Here is a 17,980-nt window from a genome sequence, read left to right on the forward strand (position 1 = left end):
TGGTGGGACCCAATAGTTCGAGAACGACGCCACGATGGAGACGGTTATCTCGTTTCTTTAAAAAACAAAAAATCGGAACCTGTTAAACAGGTTAATTACCCCACGTGCCAGTTAGTTATGACACGCGTCAAGGAATGGGGCAAGTATTTAAACGCACCCACATAAGCTCTAACGTCATGCCGTTTCTTCAGTGTAAGTTGAAAGTGGTAAAAATTAGACAACAATGTTGGGTAGGTGAGTGTGGAAATGTGGACCATTGGGTATACTATCATGGTTGCAAAGAAATAGGATCAACAAGGATAATTTGCCTACGACTCAGGTTTGCTTCTGGTGAAGAAGAGTTGAACTGTTGAAGGGTTTGAAAGTGCATGACTATTGTTTTCTCACACCAAAACAATAGGGATTTAAGAAGTACTAATAAACCATCACCACAAGTACATTCTTGCATATTTTAATGGATAATGTGGTAAGAATTTCTCAACTGTAACAACCATTTCCGACTTCCAAGTGAAGTTTTTGGTCTATCACACATTTGTTTACGGATTAGTTGGTGTAGTCCACATTCTATAAAAGTACGTACGTGATAGAGCAATGAAATACGTACCATTTCAAGCGGAACTGATCCAAAACCAAGGTAGATGTGTAGATTTGTTGAGTGTAAATTTACTCCTAAATTTAGATGTGTTAAATTTAAAATTGGGTGTTTTGCATTTGGTCCTACTATTAATAGCGAATTTAGAGTTTGGTGGTACAATTAATCATTATTGCACTTTGATCCAATTGCCGTTAAAATGTGTTGATTGTGAGTTGACCGAACGACCCATATCTATTCTGTCCATATATTTTCTAAAATGTCTATAATACCCTACACATGTTGAATGCGTGACTTATTTGATAACCAAACTGTAAATATTAGTATTAAAAATGAGACAAATTACTAAAAACTATACATGACATCATCTTATTCATTCAATCCAATGGTTTTAGACAATTAATATTTTTTTTCTTGATCACCGCTCCACCACCACCTCCACTCTCCATAACAATCTGAATCGCCACCACCGCCCCTATCTAAAAACAATGGCCGCCATTAACACAATCAACTATCAATCAAAAACTCATTTCTTATATTTTCACTTTACGATCATATTTTCAAGTTTGTCGGCAATCTTTGAACATTCAAGTTTGTTGCTAATCTTTGATACTCAATTTTTTTTAGGTTTCGGGTTAAGATAAGGGTTAAGATTTTTGTCTCATTTATTAGGGAGTTCAAGTTTAAATTTCAAATACCCAATATTATTTTTTTTTTAATTTGAAATTAATTTTTATAATCCTATAGTGTTTTAAGTTCAATAAGACAAATGATTTTGATATTTGTATAAAATTGAGAAAACTAGATGGCGGTGACTATAGAATGGTGATGAATTAGGTGATAATTTAGTGGTGGTGGTAAGATATGAAGAATATAAAATATAAGTTTGGGACTCGGTTAGTCGAGATACACATGGTGAAGGTTGATTAAAATCAAATGATTAAATAATGGCTAATGATTTTAAGGGTAAATATGGTATTATAAAATTTTAGATGGATTGACGAGTATAAAATACAATAAACGATTAATTGTGGACCAAACCCTAATATCACTATTATCATTTGGACCAAATTGTAAAATACTAGTTAAGTGATGGCCGTTGATTAGTTTCACGTGCAATACACGTGTTAGGATAATTTGGGTATTAAGAAAGTATAGATGGATCTTTGTCAAATTGGGACCAAAATGCAATAAACAATTAATTGTGAACCAAATTCTAAATTCGCTATTAATAGTAGAACCAAAATACAAAACACCCATTTTAAAATCCATATTTTATAATGTTACGTCTTATAATTACATCAAAGGCAATTGTGAGTGCAAACAATTATCAACCTTACCAAAAATATACAACAACCAAATGTTGTATTATAAGTATAAACTAGTTTTCGAACTTGTACTACGAACGGGTGCCGTTATATTTCGAACCCGACAATTATTTTTTTATGTTAATTCGATGTATTTGCATCCAAGTTTTGATTTTTCGTTAATTATTCTTTGAGGTTAGTTTAATGTAGTTGTATCCATAGTCTGATTTTCCATTAATTATTTTTTAAGATTAGTTTAACGTTTGCATTTGTATCAAATTCCCGATTTACCGTTAAATATTATTTGAGGTTAGTTCGATGCATTTGCAACCTATTTTCGGTTTCCCATTAATTGTTCTTTGAACTTAGTTTCATGTAGTATTATATATATTTTAAAATATTTGTCATTATTGGTTTGCTGTTATTTTTTATTTTTTTTATATATGTGAGCTTGTATTATAATGAATGCAAAATTTTATATTATATGTTTTGTGATGTTATTTTTTATATAATTTGATTCTCCATTGTAATTTGTTTTGGTTTGATATATATATATATATATATATACATTATAAAATTAGAAAATATATTATAGTGTGGAAAAAAAAATTTAAAATTTAAAAATTTAATTGGAATATGTCGTAATTTATGTGGTTTTTTAAATCATTAATGATGACTAAATGTCTAAATCCCAAAGCGGATGATGCATTAAATCTATCAAACTTTATTTGTTTAGACCCATATAGACATGTAGTGCATACAATACAATTTTATTTGTTATCCGCTTAGTTTTGGGTGTACACTGTTACTTAATTATTTTATGATTAGTTGATTTTTGTTTTTTGTTTTTTGTCCCAGTCACATGTGTGGTTAACAAATGTATAAAGTAAATGTTCTGGCAACTCAATTCATTTTTTTCTTTGGTTATTTCATTGTCTTTTTCTATAAATAAACTTTCTTATGTTAAATTTCACCTAAGATTAGTGTGAAAACTATTTTTTGTGGCATAAAGATTTTAGGAAAATTGTTTTCGGTAGAAACTATTGTTTTTAGCAATTTAGTTTTTTGTCTCATATTTTTTTGTAATTAGCTATAGTGTTTATGAAAAGTTTGAGAATCTGTAAAACTCTAGATGGGATTGTTTCATTATTTATATCATATTTTTTCCGTAATTATTAATAGAGTTTAGAAAAAACTGGAGTTTATGAGTGCTCCAATTGTCTAATTTTTCCATATTAGTCTCATACTTTTTCGTAATTAGTCAAAATTTTTTGTAAATATTAGAGACTCTGTAAATGCTCAAAAAATAGAGCCAAGAGAGTACAGTTATAATATATATCTAATGACTAGAAAAGGAAAACTCAAGTATATAGGATCGCTTAGCTCAAGTAGCTGATGATCATAAGGGTATCACTTGAGCTATGAGGTTTTTCCAAAAGAGAGGCCTTGAGTGGCTACCTAATTCGACTAATGGACGAGTTGGTGTTGGGCATGAGCATGAGCTCATAGCCACATATTTGTATTATACACCGATTGTTGATTTGATTGCAGCAATTCCAACAAATAAAAAAAAAAATTTAAGTATTTAGTTTTAGGCAAAATAAAAATGTAAAATTAAAAACTAAAAGGAATGAATTTGTAAGCACATTGAGAAGGTCTTCCTTCCAATATTTTGTGTTATTTTTTTTAAAAATTTATTTCGTTAAACAAATTTATGAGAATGAAATAATTATAATTTATTTTGTAATCTATTTTTGTGGTGAAAAATTTCCAATATTTTGTCCCACCATTCATGTGGATGTGATCATGTGTTGATGCGAAGGTCAAGAGAAAATGTTGAGATGGACGTGTCCTTAGTAATGTACGACGCAAAATGCAAATGACAATATATAGCTCTAGCTCGTCTATTGAGATGGAATAAAAAACCAACGCGTTCATTAACTAAAAATACAATAAAGAATTAGCGATAAGCGTTGAGATGCTGACATGAGAATTGGATTGTGAGGATTAGATATACGAAAGTACTAACTTATTGAGACACCAAAGATTACGGCGTCGACCAAAATAGAATGATTTGAAGAAACGAATATAATAAGGTTTTGTTGTGTCTTTGGCAAGACAAAATTGTTAGTATGACTGTAGTGCAAATATTGTGTCTTAGGGATTATATTGTACGAATTACCTTCGAACAACCAATTGTATTTTTATTTGTTGACTGGGTAAGAGAGATCAAAATGAGTTTGTGTTCATCGTTTTCACTCAAACTATAATTGACCGTTGACACCATATTCTCAATCGAGCACCCACCAAGAATATATTGGAAACTAAATATCTTAGGAACTCCTATACTTATGTTTTCGTAGTAGTCACAACGGGTATGCTGAGTATACCACACATAAATAGTCGACGGTAGGATTCTAACCCCTAACTAGAACATTTTTAGACTGTCCTATGCAGCTATATGAAAATCATAATGTGTATTTCCTCCTAAAAAATTTGGAATATCTTGTTTACCTTTTTCATCTAGTTAAAAATGTTCCGTATCGCAGTTTTTATACCTCCAAATTTCACTTTTAATCAAGTCTTGATGGGATGTGCCATTTGGTTTAGCTGAGGAAGGGAACCCACAACTTTATAACTAACTTCGTTTCTCTATCATGCACTAAAAACACTAAATTAAACCAGGCCTTGCAGTCTCGCATCGTGCACGTGATGACTGGATCAAATAGCTTGGTTACTAGACACTAGCTACCCTACCATCCACGTGTGAGAGAGAAAATACATAATAATAATAAAATAAAGCTCCAAAAATTAGGAGGAGATGAAATGAGATGAGATTTGGTTGGAAGTTGGAACTTGGATAGAACTATAGAAGAAGTTGGATAAGTTTTTTTTGCACAAAACGTCAAAAAGAGAATAGAAAAACAATCAAGGGAAACATATCGTACAGTGGGGGCTCATAGAAAAAGCTGAGACCTCCAACTATAAAGGAACAGCCGAACAGGGAAGAAAAAGACTCGCTCTCTCTCCTATATCTCTCTGTCAATCTGTTATATGAGCTGGTATTGAACATTTGAACACAAGAGAAGTTGTACACCCCATCAATGCTTATGCTTTGTTTAATTCACACACTCTTTTGTTTTACATTCATGTTAAAAACACCCACAGACATAATAATAAAGAACAGAAAGTTAAAATAAAGATGGGCGAGTTTTGCAATATGCTTACTTGATGAGTTTTCAAATCATCAAAGATAATAAAAAGAAAGGAAAGGAAGAGTGAATATGCATGCAAATTGCAATTGGCATCTTTTGGTTGAAGTCTCAGCATCTCATGGTTAAGACTTAAGAGGAGATTTAAAGCTTACGAAACTGTTATGTTATCTTTGCGTGTAAGCAACAGTCCAGTCAGTTAAATTGGTCGAAATGCTGATTCCCGTGTGGATTTTGTATTCTCACGTTTCATGTTGGTTTTCTTATGCTACTACCTTATGCTCTGCTGGGAAATATATAGCAGTGTTTTGTGGCCTACACATTAACACATACCAGTTTGAAACCAAGGTGTGTTTTATTATTGCACAAGGGAATATTCGCCTATTTCCCTAAGATATCACTTCGTACCTTTTTAGTATAACATTTCAGTAGACTTGAGAGTAAATCATGGTTTGGTTGACTAATGCATTCTTTGGGATTGCAAGAATCAGTAATTAACTACCAATGGAATCTTTTTGAACGTATTTTATTTGCGTGAATATTGTGCAAAAATAATTCTCTCATGCTCATAACTTACTATTTTCTAAATAATAAATTCGACAAATTTTGTTAAAATTTCTTCAAACAATGTCTAAAATACTGAAATTTTAAAAACTGCGATAACAAATGGAAGAAAAATAGCATAAAAAGTACATGAATTAACTGTTAGAGTTAATACCAATACCAATCGATCCCCACTACACATATAACTTGTACTAGGACCAACAACAATCTCTAGACAATTTTAAATATCAACTACAACCTAGCTAACATGCCCAACTCTCTAAACAGCTATTAACAACAAATAATAATATAAAGAGTAATAATAAGCATACCACAACACAAAGATATACCGTGGTTCGGCCAATGATGCATACTTCCACAAGAGCTAATTTTTTTATAAAGTGAGAAAGAATATTACAAACACTTCTTTCAGTCTCTCACCTTACTAGATCACTCCTCTCTCTTTACATGCTTGTTTCTCTGTAAATGTTATCTCTCAATCTTGATTGTTTTCAAGATTGGGTTTTCTTTATCTTGTGTTACCTTGGTTCGTGTGTTAGGTTTTGCAAAAAACCCCAATATATATTGCAAACTCGCGGTTTCACAAAAATAGAATTCTGCCGAAAATAGGCATGGGCGTAGGCGCACTTTCGGCAAAGCAAATGTCGAGTGCGCGCACCCTCAAAGTAGTGTAAGTTGTTCACAGCATGGGCGCGGGTCGTGCCTTGGGCAAGACCAAACTGAGCGCGCGCGCTCAGCCTTCTTCATGCAAACTGAACTTCTTTCTCTCATCATGTGAGGGATAACTCCAACACTAACTCCAAAAATTCAATTGAAAATATACAATATACAATATACATAGACAATTTTACCGAAATGTCATACATCCACCGAGGTTGATGTTAGTGCTTTACATAGGATTATAGGAAAAGCAATACCGAAGTATCTTCTTGAAAATGGGTCCTATGCCATGTCAAGAACTGAAAATTATACAATACTGTTGGAATCTCTTGTGTATTTCTAAATACTAGTGTGTGTGTGCAAAGTGGAGAAGATGAACAAAAGGTGTTCTCTCCACTTTAGTGTAGTAGATAGTCCCACATTGGTTATCCACCACATCGGGTAGGGTTCGGACTTGAGCTTGGGCTTACTGTTGTGAGTAGTGGTTTGACCAATTGCCTAAACTTGTTTTGCTTTTTTCTTGAGCAGTAAGTTTCAGTGTTCTGTTAGGAGTTGGTCTCTCTTCTTTATCTGTTTAGGAGATCGACCTAACCTCTATAAATAGGACTGTGAGTCCATAGATGGCATGGACTTCAACAAAACAAAACCCATCCAGAGAAACAGAACTCGCGACCTATCATATTATTCTTCTCTTCTTCCTGTAGCCGCCAGAGAGAGTTATACTGCCGTTCTAGAAAGTAGTTTGTTCTAGTGCAAGTCAAACTGTTGTAAACCATTGAATCCTGTGAGGAAGACGCCATCGCTTTTTTTTTTACGCACCCTTTGGAAGGGCTTAAATCTTTCTCGTAAGGACCTTTAATCCGCTTTGGTTGTTCCTCATTCTATGTTGTCCTTGTCTCTTCGTTCCTTCTCGTTTCTACTCTAGTTGCCGTGTTCATACAACTGTTCTAACAATCTTAAGGAAAGAATTTCATAGTAGAACAAAGGAGAGTGCTTTAATACGACAATCAAAAGATAAGTCTTTTACTTTAAATTATTGTTTGTGTTATTGGGTTATGACTTTAGAAATTTTCTAATAATTTCGTTTTTGTTAGGAAAACCAATTAAAGATTGAATATTTATTGATCTTTTGTGGTTTATCAAACCCTATATGATTGTAGACCTTTCTCCTACGTTTGTGGGAGTCAAATATGAGATTTCTATCAAGAAAAACGTATTGATTGTTTCCCATATTGTTTTTCTCGTAGACGATGATGCTCATTACTTAATAATATATGACATGGTTAAGCTTCATATTAATGTTAAATAATGCATTTATGCCAAACATGGTTAATATCATATAATAGGTTCAAGAAAAGTAAACTTTAACTGTACCCCTCACAACAAAAAGTATACGATATTTAAACAAATTTAGCTACTGAATATGCAAAACAACTGAGGACTCCACATCCTTTTTTTACATGAGCTCAAGTAAGATAGAATACCCTATCAACAAGACTTCAAGTACTATACCACAGCATCTAATGGCTCAACCCATTAATGTCTTCAACTATAAAAATTTACCAATAAACTATCATCAAGTTCAAAGTAAATCCACGATTATTAATATCCAAAACTAGCATGCTACACAACTTTAACACATGCTATATTGGATATAAGCTACAAGTTACTTCATCTAACGTGTATTTTCACAACAGTACAATTATAACCATCGTCTAACAACACGTACACTCAATAAAGGTAAACAATTATGCATTGAATACATTATAATTACTATCCAAGATTTGAGTGTGATTGATATTAAATATCTGAAGGTCTCTCTTAGACCATCTACATATATCTACATATGTACAAAGAAAAATAATATCAAACTACTTCTAGTCAAACCAATTAATTTCTAAGTGATAAACACGTATACATGTATAATTTGTTGACTAGGTTATTAAAGAAGTTTAAGCTTAGTGATTTCCCTCATAAGAATAAAAACTAGCATGCAATTCAAGGCAAGAATATCACCATATAATCAAACCCAAAGAACTGCAAAAAGTGAAAGAATGAGTTATTTTACTCTTATTGGAATCCATAGTCCATTTTATAATGAGATAATGTATTTTAAATATAATGTACACTTGATGGATATCCACCTACGTGAATGTAGAACTGGGTTGGTTCTTATGAGTATACGGATAAGTACTCTAGAGCATTCATGGAACACAGGTAGCGCAAGGGCCGAAAAGCGCAACACCGCATAACATGCATATAATGAAAGAGCAGTGTGGGTGCATGTGATCTATTTTACTTCAAGGGAATGTTGGTTCAAATATTTTTTAATCTACTATTTTCACGTATTATAAGACATGTTACCCTATGACTGGTTCAAGCCCATAAATCACTAGTATCTTATGCATTGTTTTTTCGATTCTCTCTGGCATTTAGTTAACCCATTTCTTTTGTAATATCCTATTCCAAAATAGTAGGGGACTATTAGTATTTTGAAATAGTGGGGGATTGTTGGAATCACTTGTGTATTTCTAAATACTAGTGTGTGTGTGCAAAGTGGAGGAGATGAACAAAGGGTGTTCTCATCACTTTAGTGCATAGTAGATAGTCCCACATTGGTTATCCACCACATCGGGTAGGGTTCGGGCTTGGGCTTGGGCTTACTGTTGTGGGTAGTGGTTTGACCAATTGCCTAAACTTGTTTTGTTTTTTTTCTTGAGCAGTAAGTTTCGGTGTTCTATTAGGAGTTGGTATCTCTTTCTTATCTGTTTAGGAGACCGACCTAACCTCTATAAATAAGACTGTGAGTCCATAGAGGGCATGGACTTCAACAAAACAAAACCTATCCAGAGAAACATAACTCGCGACCTGCCCTATTATTCTTCTCTTCTTCTTGTAGCCGCCAGAGAGAGTTATACTGTCGTTCTACAGAGTAGCTTGTTCTAGTGCAAGTCAAAACTTTGCCAGAACTATTGAATCTCGTGAGAAAGGCGTTAATCTTTGTCTTTTCGCGATCAATCGAAAGGGCGAAATCTTTCCTTAAAAACAACCTAATCCGCGCCTTGGTTGTTCCCTGTTACTGCTGTCCCTGTCTTGTTCCTTCTTTTCTACTCTAGTTGCCGTCTTCATATAACTATTATAACAAATACACAGTCGGTTGGCATGTCTAACCAATCCATAATGTTCATGTCTCTATTATTACAGGGTTGATGCTTTTTTCACGTGATCAATTAATGTGTTGTTTATAGTTTGTACATCTAACAATCTCTTAATTATCTTAAGATACTACTGCCAAATTACAGAAGTGACGTCAGTTGAATTATTGGACTATAACTTCTTTATTAGTACATAATTAATAAACTAGTGTTGTCTTATATAGTTTAAAAGCTTAGAGTTTTCTTTGTAATGGTTACATTGCCCAAGCCAAGATCTAATCGAGGATCAGATTAATTGTCAGCTATCAGGTAGTAAGATACGTATACAGTGCTTATTCCATAATATTCTTGTTATTAGAGTACTGGTTTTTACCTCAAACAAAATATCACCCAAAACAACTCTTTCCGGGTACATTTTTATTTTGAACATAATTCATGGCCTCAACTTCCAAATCCGGCTAGTACTTGGAGACTTGGAGCTCTGTGCATCAGTGTATGTTTGTTTATTTTATTTCAGTTACAATGTAATTATTACATTTGAAAATTGGTAGTCTAGTAAGTCAAATACAAGTAATATAAAGGTCACATGTATCCTTCCATTTAGATTAATGGAGAGCTAAACCCGTCTCTAGTGGATTAACATGTTCACCTACTTGGCTACTTCATGGATGCTCAAAATGTTCTATCTAGTATTTTTTGGCAGTGAAGAATTGTTTGGTAAGATACAAGCATAGCAATATTTTCCATTGATTAATTGTTACAAAATAATGTAAAAGAAAGGTTGGAGCCAGGCACATATGAGGCTTCTGATCGAAGTATAGATTTTAATATGGAATGGGATCATGTCATGTGTACCTGTCGTGGGTAGCACATGAGTAAATCCTGAGCTACGTACATGATACAACAACATCGTTCATATAAACTTAAGGTAATGTTTCAGATTGTTTGGTCACTCTCGCAAACATAAATACAGCAAGGCTTCTTCGATCCAGAATGTGATTGAATTCATCTCATCGTTTTTATCACATGTTTAAAACTGTCAACGGATTGGGTAAGAGGCTATCTAAGTGCCTTTTATTGTCTCACTGTATTCGTTCCAGTGATCACCAAATTGCTATTTACATTAATTGAAATTCTGGGCCCTGCTCAAGATTCAAAGTAGCAGCCAAAACATCAGTTGGGGTCGTGGGCCTGTAATTGGGATAAGAGGATAATCCCATTGAGTTGTGATTCCATTTTTATCTTTATTTTGTCCGTCAACTTTTTCTCCATATTACCAGTTACCAGTAGGGGCAGTAGGTTCATTACTATTTCAAAAAAAAAAAAAAAAAAAAAAGAAAAAAGAACAGCGTTTTCAAAGATGTTGAGGAAAATGTGTCATTTCCATGGAATGACATGTACTTCTAATTTCTAAAGTGTGAAATAGAAATTGTAGTGGGTAAATATCATGCTTTTAGATATTTTATTTGATATTTCAAAACTCGAAATATTGACATAAGAGTTAATATCTCGATATATTTCGTAGTTATTTCAAACATTTGCAGATATCGAGCGGGAAAAGAAAGAGAAAGACAATAGACATGCGTCATGATTTGATTGGGTCAAAACTAATTGAAGACACTATATAAAGACTGGATGAGTAGAAAAAAAAAATGGGTCTTGTTTTTTACAGACCCCATTTTGTGTTGGGTAGACCTCGGCCCAATTTGGGGTCTGTATCTGTGTTGGGCGCAACCGAGAGTTTTGGGTAGACCCGTAACCAAACCCAAACAAAAAAAAACCCAAAATAGCCGATTACCAAACCCAAAAACCTTCGTCGAATTCACCAAACCAAAACCTAACACCAAAAATCAAATCAAATTAATCTCCTACTCTCCTTTAGCCACCATTTCTTCAGTTCGCACTAATATATTCGCACCAAAAACCAAAAATTGCGCCAATTGTCAACTGTCATCGTCTCGATCTCTCATCCTCCCTTCAACTGTCACCGAATCTCATGTAAGTAATTTATAATTGTTTTGTATTGCTTTGATTACAATCCTCTTCCATGTCATTGTTATCAGCTTTGATGATATAGAAGTTTGACATTTTCAGTTGAGTTACATAGTTTTTATTTTGTAGTGATTGCATGTTATATTTGATTTTGTTGAGAGCAATGGAAGATTGGTAGGCTTTAATGTGTTATTTCAAACTTGTCGCAAACAAATCCAAAGGAGGGAACAAAACTGCCACCCATTCTGGAACAGGGGTCTTGTATTCTATTAGGACTTAAAGTCAGGAGCATTGCTCCGTATTTGTACTACGGAGGGAACAAAACTGCCAGAAATCCCAGCCCTTCGTCTCCGTCTCTCCGTCTCCATAGATTGAGAAGAAGTGGAGGAAGGAGTATACTACTGAAACGAAGTTCCGTTTTGAGAAAATAGAGGATAGCATTGTGTTTGTTTTTTTTATGGTTGCAGGCAGGGAGGTGAGAGGATTTCTTAGAGTGTTGTTGAGGTATGGGGTGAATATGGATTGATAAGCTTGTGTACCATATAATGTAAAGAGAAGTGACAAAATGAAAAGGGATTAGAAGCGGATGAGAGGAAGTTAGGTGTTCCTCCTCACTTCAATTGAAATTGATAATTAACTCAACCGATACTATCTCCGTTTAAACAAAAGAAATCCTAGCTGAATGTGAAACCCTTTGAAATCCTTTGAATGAGACTCGCGTAAGAAACCCTTTGAATGATAACAATACTTCACCCTCTTGTGTTACAAGTTTTGGTCAAAACTAAGTTATCATTGATTTTCTGAGCAATATTGTGCCTTAGTATTTCAGTTTTAAGGTGAGTCTAGTTATATTTGCTTCAATATGTTTATTCTCTATTGTTATTTTAACATAGTATACACAATATGAGTTTCTTGTGGAACTAAAGTTTCCATTTTGCCAGACTTATTGACTAATTACTAGTCTGTGACGTTTTGGTCTTGCTTTGTTTGGAAGAATAATACTACGCGTACAAAGAGATTATACCAAATGATGTGGCTATATGCTTTTAGAAAAGAAAAGCACTTGTTAGTTGGGAATATTTTCTAAAAATAGGTTTTAACATCATTTGGTACAAGCTATTGGTATGGAGTTTGGTTGTCAAGCATTTATATTCTTTGTGAAAATCATGTATAGTTAATTATTTAAGGTTTTCTGTTTTTAATAGATTCTCTATTGTTTTTAAGAGATCTATCGACAGTTATTATTCATGTTTCACTGGGTGAGGATTCTCGATATGGTTTATTAGTGTAAAGTTGCTTTTGGAATCATGTCTTGCTGCTAGGTTTATACTTTAGATTCATAATTTAGGTTTATAAGTTGATATGGGGGTCTGTAAAAAACCCAGCAATATTGAATCCTCTGTTGCTTTGTTGTCTCACATGGCACACTATTAAACAAAAGAAATCCCAACTGAACATTTGCTGAATTCTCGAATACCTCTTGTAATTTGATTGTTTGAGATATCCAAATGCTGAAAAAGTTGCACGTTTTTGCTATTATATAATAACTTTGTCGATATTATATGTACTAATACTTGTTTTTTGTCTTCCTATTTATTCTACAGCAATGCCTCGAACAAAGAATTTAGCGAAAAATTTCTACACGGGTGTTAAGAAGTTGTTAGGTGGGGGGAGTAGTAGTTCAGGTTGCGATAAGGCACCTGAGAAAAAGAGAGAAAGGGGAGATAACACCTCAGCATCAGTCCATAGAGGGGATCGAAAAGCAGATGATCCCAGCAATGTAGTTGTAAGTGGTGGAGAGTTAGAAAAGAAAAAAAGAAGAAAGAAAAATGTTCCGAGTGATGTAAGCGATAGCGATATGGATAGTGATGAAGATGTAGATTTAGATGAATATGTATATTTAGAAGATGTAAATATAGATCGTGGGAAGAGTGTAGTTGTAAATGATGATGATGACGATGGTGAAGAAGAGGATAGTGAAGAAGATGACGGTGAAAAAGATGACGAAGAAATGGTTGATGATGGAGAAGAGGAGGGTGAGGATGAAGAGGAGGGTGAGGAGGAGGAGGACAATGTCGAGGTAGCCCCTGTACATCCACATGCTATTGTGAGAAAGTCTAAGAATGACTTGGAGTTCCAGAGAAGAAATTATGGAGGTGGCCCTTATGGGACAAATCTTTTGTATGACTATGCGGTGCACGTGGCTCGCGATGTTTAGGAGGGAAAGGTAATATCATATAGTATCTATTAGTATTTAAGTTTTTTTATTATGAAACCTTGTGCATACATTAATATCGAGTTTTTGTTGTTTTAGGCGGATCGAGGAGCGTTGAAGTGCAATGGGCACTTATCCAAGTTGGTACAATGGGATATTGTCGGAGAGTGTTCAGACTGCTCACATTTTCATGATGAGCTTCAAAGGACAGGCTTATGTTCTCTAGTATTCGGTGTATACAGTCATCGGGATCCTGTGTTGGTCTCTGCGTTTGTAGACAGGTGGCATCCAGAGACCAACACCTTTCATATGCCGTGGGGCGAGATGACAATCACGTTGGACGATGTTTCCCAACTACTTAGAGTTCCGATCAGAGGCAAAGCAGTGATTGGGGACACTGATTTGAGTCTGGAACAGACAAAGAAACTTCCCCACAAAGGTCTTAGGATACCCATGGACAAGATAAATGTAGAGATGAAAGCCAATAAGTTCACTTCCAGAGTTATGATGGATTTCTTGTTAAAGTAGTTTGCTGGGAAGGTGACGGATGAAGATTTATGAGATGAAAATGGGGTTGTTGTGAAGAAGGTGTCAACCCAGAAAGAGTTGCAGTTTGCAGTGAGAGCTTATCTCTTATTTTTCTTTGGATGTACCGCATTCATCGACACGTCTGGAACTACAGTTCCCGTTTGTTATCTAAAGGTGCTATTGAAATTTAACGAGATCAGAGACTACGGATAGGGTGCAGCCTTACTGGCATACTTGTACAGGGGTCTTGGGACTGTGACAAGTGCCAAGGTGAAGGGTGTTTCAGGCTAGTTAACTCTCGTACAGGTATGAGTATTTTCGTTTTTTTTTTCAATGTTAATTTTATCTATCTATTAGAATGTTAACTGGGTGTGTCTATATTAATCTAGGCATGGATTTATGAGTACTTCCCGAGGTTCAGGCCATTCCCAAATTTGAAATATAACTTAAGCATGTCGCGTACTCATAGGCACTCAGTTACTCAGTTGAGCTATGCTAACACAACAGAAGCATTGAACTATACTTGAGCGATACTTGATGATTTGACTTATTCCGATGTAAGTATTTGGGTTTGTAAATAATTATATTTATTAATTGATTATTGGAGTACGTGGTTAGTGATTGATTTCCCCAATCATATGCTATTTGATAGGTTGAATGATATCCCTATGATAATGTCCGAGCCACATGCCCGGTGGATGAAATAGCTTTTTTCGAGAGATTTATATGTTTTCTTGATGTTGTGGAGTATTACAATGTTTCTAGGGTTATGCGTCAGTTGGGACATGTTCAGTTTGTACCCTTAGATCCCCCAAGACCAAAGACCTCGATGAGAACCCTTTCTAGACGCGGCTATGACGTGAAATATAGTATTGCGCATGCCTACTGGGGTAGATGGCAAAATCATGTGATACAACCCCAAAATCGAAGACCTACTGCTACTTATCCATGGGAGTGTGAGAATAGGTACATGTATTGGTACGAAAAACAAACTCATATTCGAATGATTAACCGTGATCTTCCTATTCACTTCTCCCTACAGAGTCGTCCATATCATAATCTGGTGAGTTAATATTTGAACTTTAGTTTAGTTTAGTTTTTTTTTTTTTTTTTTGGGTATTTTGGAAATGTATATACTAATGTAGTTTTGCATTTTAATTTTGGCAGCACCCCATCATCGATGAAACTACTCGCTTGCTCCAGAGAGGCTTGCAATTGAGTGGGACTGCGATTCCAGAGGAAGCACGAGACGAGTTCATGAATGCATATAATTTGACCTAGTGCAAGTTCTTTGGTGGACGATATTGCGCTGATTAGATAGGAAATTGGTTGTGTTGGCACGTATTCGGTGTTTAATGTATTATGAGAATTAATATATGTAATTGTAGATCTTGATGTATTTTTAAGTTCAAAATGGACGTTTTCGTATTTGTCTTAATCTTTATTGGTTGTTTTGGATTTGTTTTGATTTTTATAGTAAATTGGTTGTTTTGGATTTGTCTTGAGTTTTATAGTAAACTGGTTGTTTTGGATCGCTATTGCTTTTTATTTGACAGGGTGTATATAATTTCATATATGATTTTGTTAGGATATGAAAGTTTCTAAAACAAACTGAATTTCGCAAAATTTTTGTCCCAAACGGCGTGGCCATATCGCGAAATGATATGTGGAACGATCAGATCGTTCGAGAACCAAAATTCCAGCAGAATCGTTTTTTTTTGTCTCAAACGATCTGACCACATCGATATGCTTTAGTTTCAAATGATGTGATCACATTGATAGTTGTTAGTTCGAAACGATGTGACCACATCGATAGGTGTTTGTTAGAAATGATGTGACCACATTGATGGGCTTTTGATGTGGGCTTATGAGGTGGGATTTTGATGTGGGCTTTTAAGGTGGGATTTTGGTGGGCTTTAGTTCGAACTTTTGATGCTTTTAAACAAATGAATTGATATTTGTGTAAATTTTCAAATAATTTGAGAAAATTCAAAATTATTATGATTAAAATATTTTTTATTTTAATATAGTTATTTAAAACAATTAATTAAGATAGAATGACATTTTGCCAAATCAACTTGGGTACGTAATTTAGTCTGAAATTTCTAAACCCTAAACCCTAACAAATGAATTGATATTTGTACAAATTTTCAAATAATTTTAGAAAATTCAAAATTATTATTATTGGAATATTTTTTATTTTAATATAGTTATTCTATGAAATATTTTCAAAATTTCGATTTGGATACAAATTTTTTGTACGAAAACACTTCTTCGTAAATCCTAAACCATAAACCCACCCTAAATCCGGTGCAAGTAGTTTTTAATGATGAAATTATGAATGAAATATGTTTGAAATTAAGATAGTTATTTAGAACAACTAATTAAAATAGAATAAAATTTTGCCAAATCGATTATGGTACGTAATTTAGTCCGAAATGTTAAAACCCTAAACCCTATCCGTACTGAGATATATACTGAGTCGATGTAATTTGGTCGATAATTGATCAGTTTTAATCAATTATTGTTCAAATTAAGTATTGTTAATTAAATTTATAAAGTTTAATCAATTTCACAATTTGAAATGTTCAATTAGCGTAAACTGTGTTGAATACATATGTCAAAACCCTAAACCCTATCCGTATTGAGATATACACTGAGTCGATATAATTTGGTCGATAATTGATCAGTTTTAATCGATTATTGTTCAAATTAAGTATTGTTAATTGAATTTATAAAGTTTAATCAATTTCACAATTTGAAATGTTCAATTAGTGTAAACTGTGTTGAATACATATGTCAAAACCTAAACCCTATCTATACTGAGATATACACTGAGTCGATGTAATTTGGTCGATAATTGATTAGTTTTAATCGATTATTGTTCAAATTAAGTATTGTTAATTGAATTTATAAAGTTTAATCAATTTCACAATTTGAAATGTTCAATTAGCGTAAACTGTGTTGAATACATATGTCAAAACCCTAAACCCTATCCGTACTAAGATATAAACTGAGTCGATATAATTTGGTCGATAATTGATCAATTTTAATCGATTATTGTTCAAATTAAGTATTGTTAATTGAATTTATAAAGTTTAATCAATTTCACAATTTGAAATATTCAATTAGCGTAAACTGTGTTGAATACATATGTCAAAACCCTAAACCCTAAACCCTATCCGTACTGAGATATACACTGAGTCGATATAATTTGGTCGATAATTGATTAGTTTTAATCGATTATTGTCCAAATTAAGTATTGTTAATTGAATTTATAAAGTTTAATCAATTTCACAATTTGAAATGTTCAATTAGCGTAAACTATGTTGAATACATATGTCAAAAACCCTACTGAGTGGAACTAAAGTGCATCGATGTGGTCACATCATTTCAAACTAAAGACAAACGATGTGGTAACATCGTTTGGAACTAAAGTGATTCGATGTGGCGACATCGTTTGGAAGTAGCTTTGGTGATCTAATGGGATCGTTCGAGACCAAAAAAATGATTCTGCTAGAATTTTGGCTCTCAAACGATATGATCAGATCGTTTGTGAGTAGCTTTAGTAATGTGGTGGGATCGTTCGAGACAAAAAAAAAACGATTCTGCTGGAATTTTGGCTCTCGAACGATCTAATCAGATCGTTTGGGAGTAGCTTTGGCGATGTGGCCACGTCGTTTGGGACATAACCTTGGCAAAATTCATTTGGCTTTTTGGGACTTTCATATCCAAACAAAATCATATAAAATAAT

General features: G+C 33.9%; 1 protein-coding gene across 2 annotated transcripts; it reads left to right on the top strand.

Moving 5' to 3' along the window:
* The first annotated feature begins 11,271 nt into the window (after positions 1 to 11,271).
* On the top strand, positions 11,272 to 15,716 carry LOC147486905 (uncharacterized). Of its 2 annotated transcripts, XM_086571880.1 has the most exons (6): positions 11,272 to 11,488; positions 13,087 to 13,709; positions 13,797 to 14,531; positions 14,615 to 14,782; positions 14,878 to 15,288; positions 15,393 to 15,716. In XM_086571880.1, the coding sequence occupies exon 2, from the start codon at positions 13,089 to 13,091 to the stop codon at positions 13,698 to 13,700; it is 612 nt and encodes a 203-aa protein (XP_086428006.1). In that variant the 5' UTR covers positions 11,272 to 11,488; positions 13,087 to 13,088; the 3' UTR covers positions 13,701 to 13,709; positions 13,797 to 14,531; positions 14,615 to 14,782; positions 14,878 to 15,288; positions 15,393 to 15,716. The 2 variants fall into 2 exon arrangements, with proteins under 2 accessions (XP_086428006.1, XP_086428007.1); XM_086571881.1 differs by lacking the exon at positions 14,878 to 15,288.
* The last annotated feature ends 2,264 nt before the right edge of the window (positions 15,717 to 17,980 follow it).

The sequence above is a fragment of the Coptis chinensis genome, chromosome 7 (assembly GCF_015680905.1).
Source record: "Coptis chinensis isolate HL-2020 chromosome 7, ASM1568090v1, whole genome shotgun sequence".
Lineage (NCBI taxonomy): Eukaryota > Viridiplantae > Streptophyta > Magnoliopsida > Ranunculales > Ranunculaceae > Coptis > Coptis chinensis.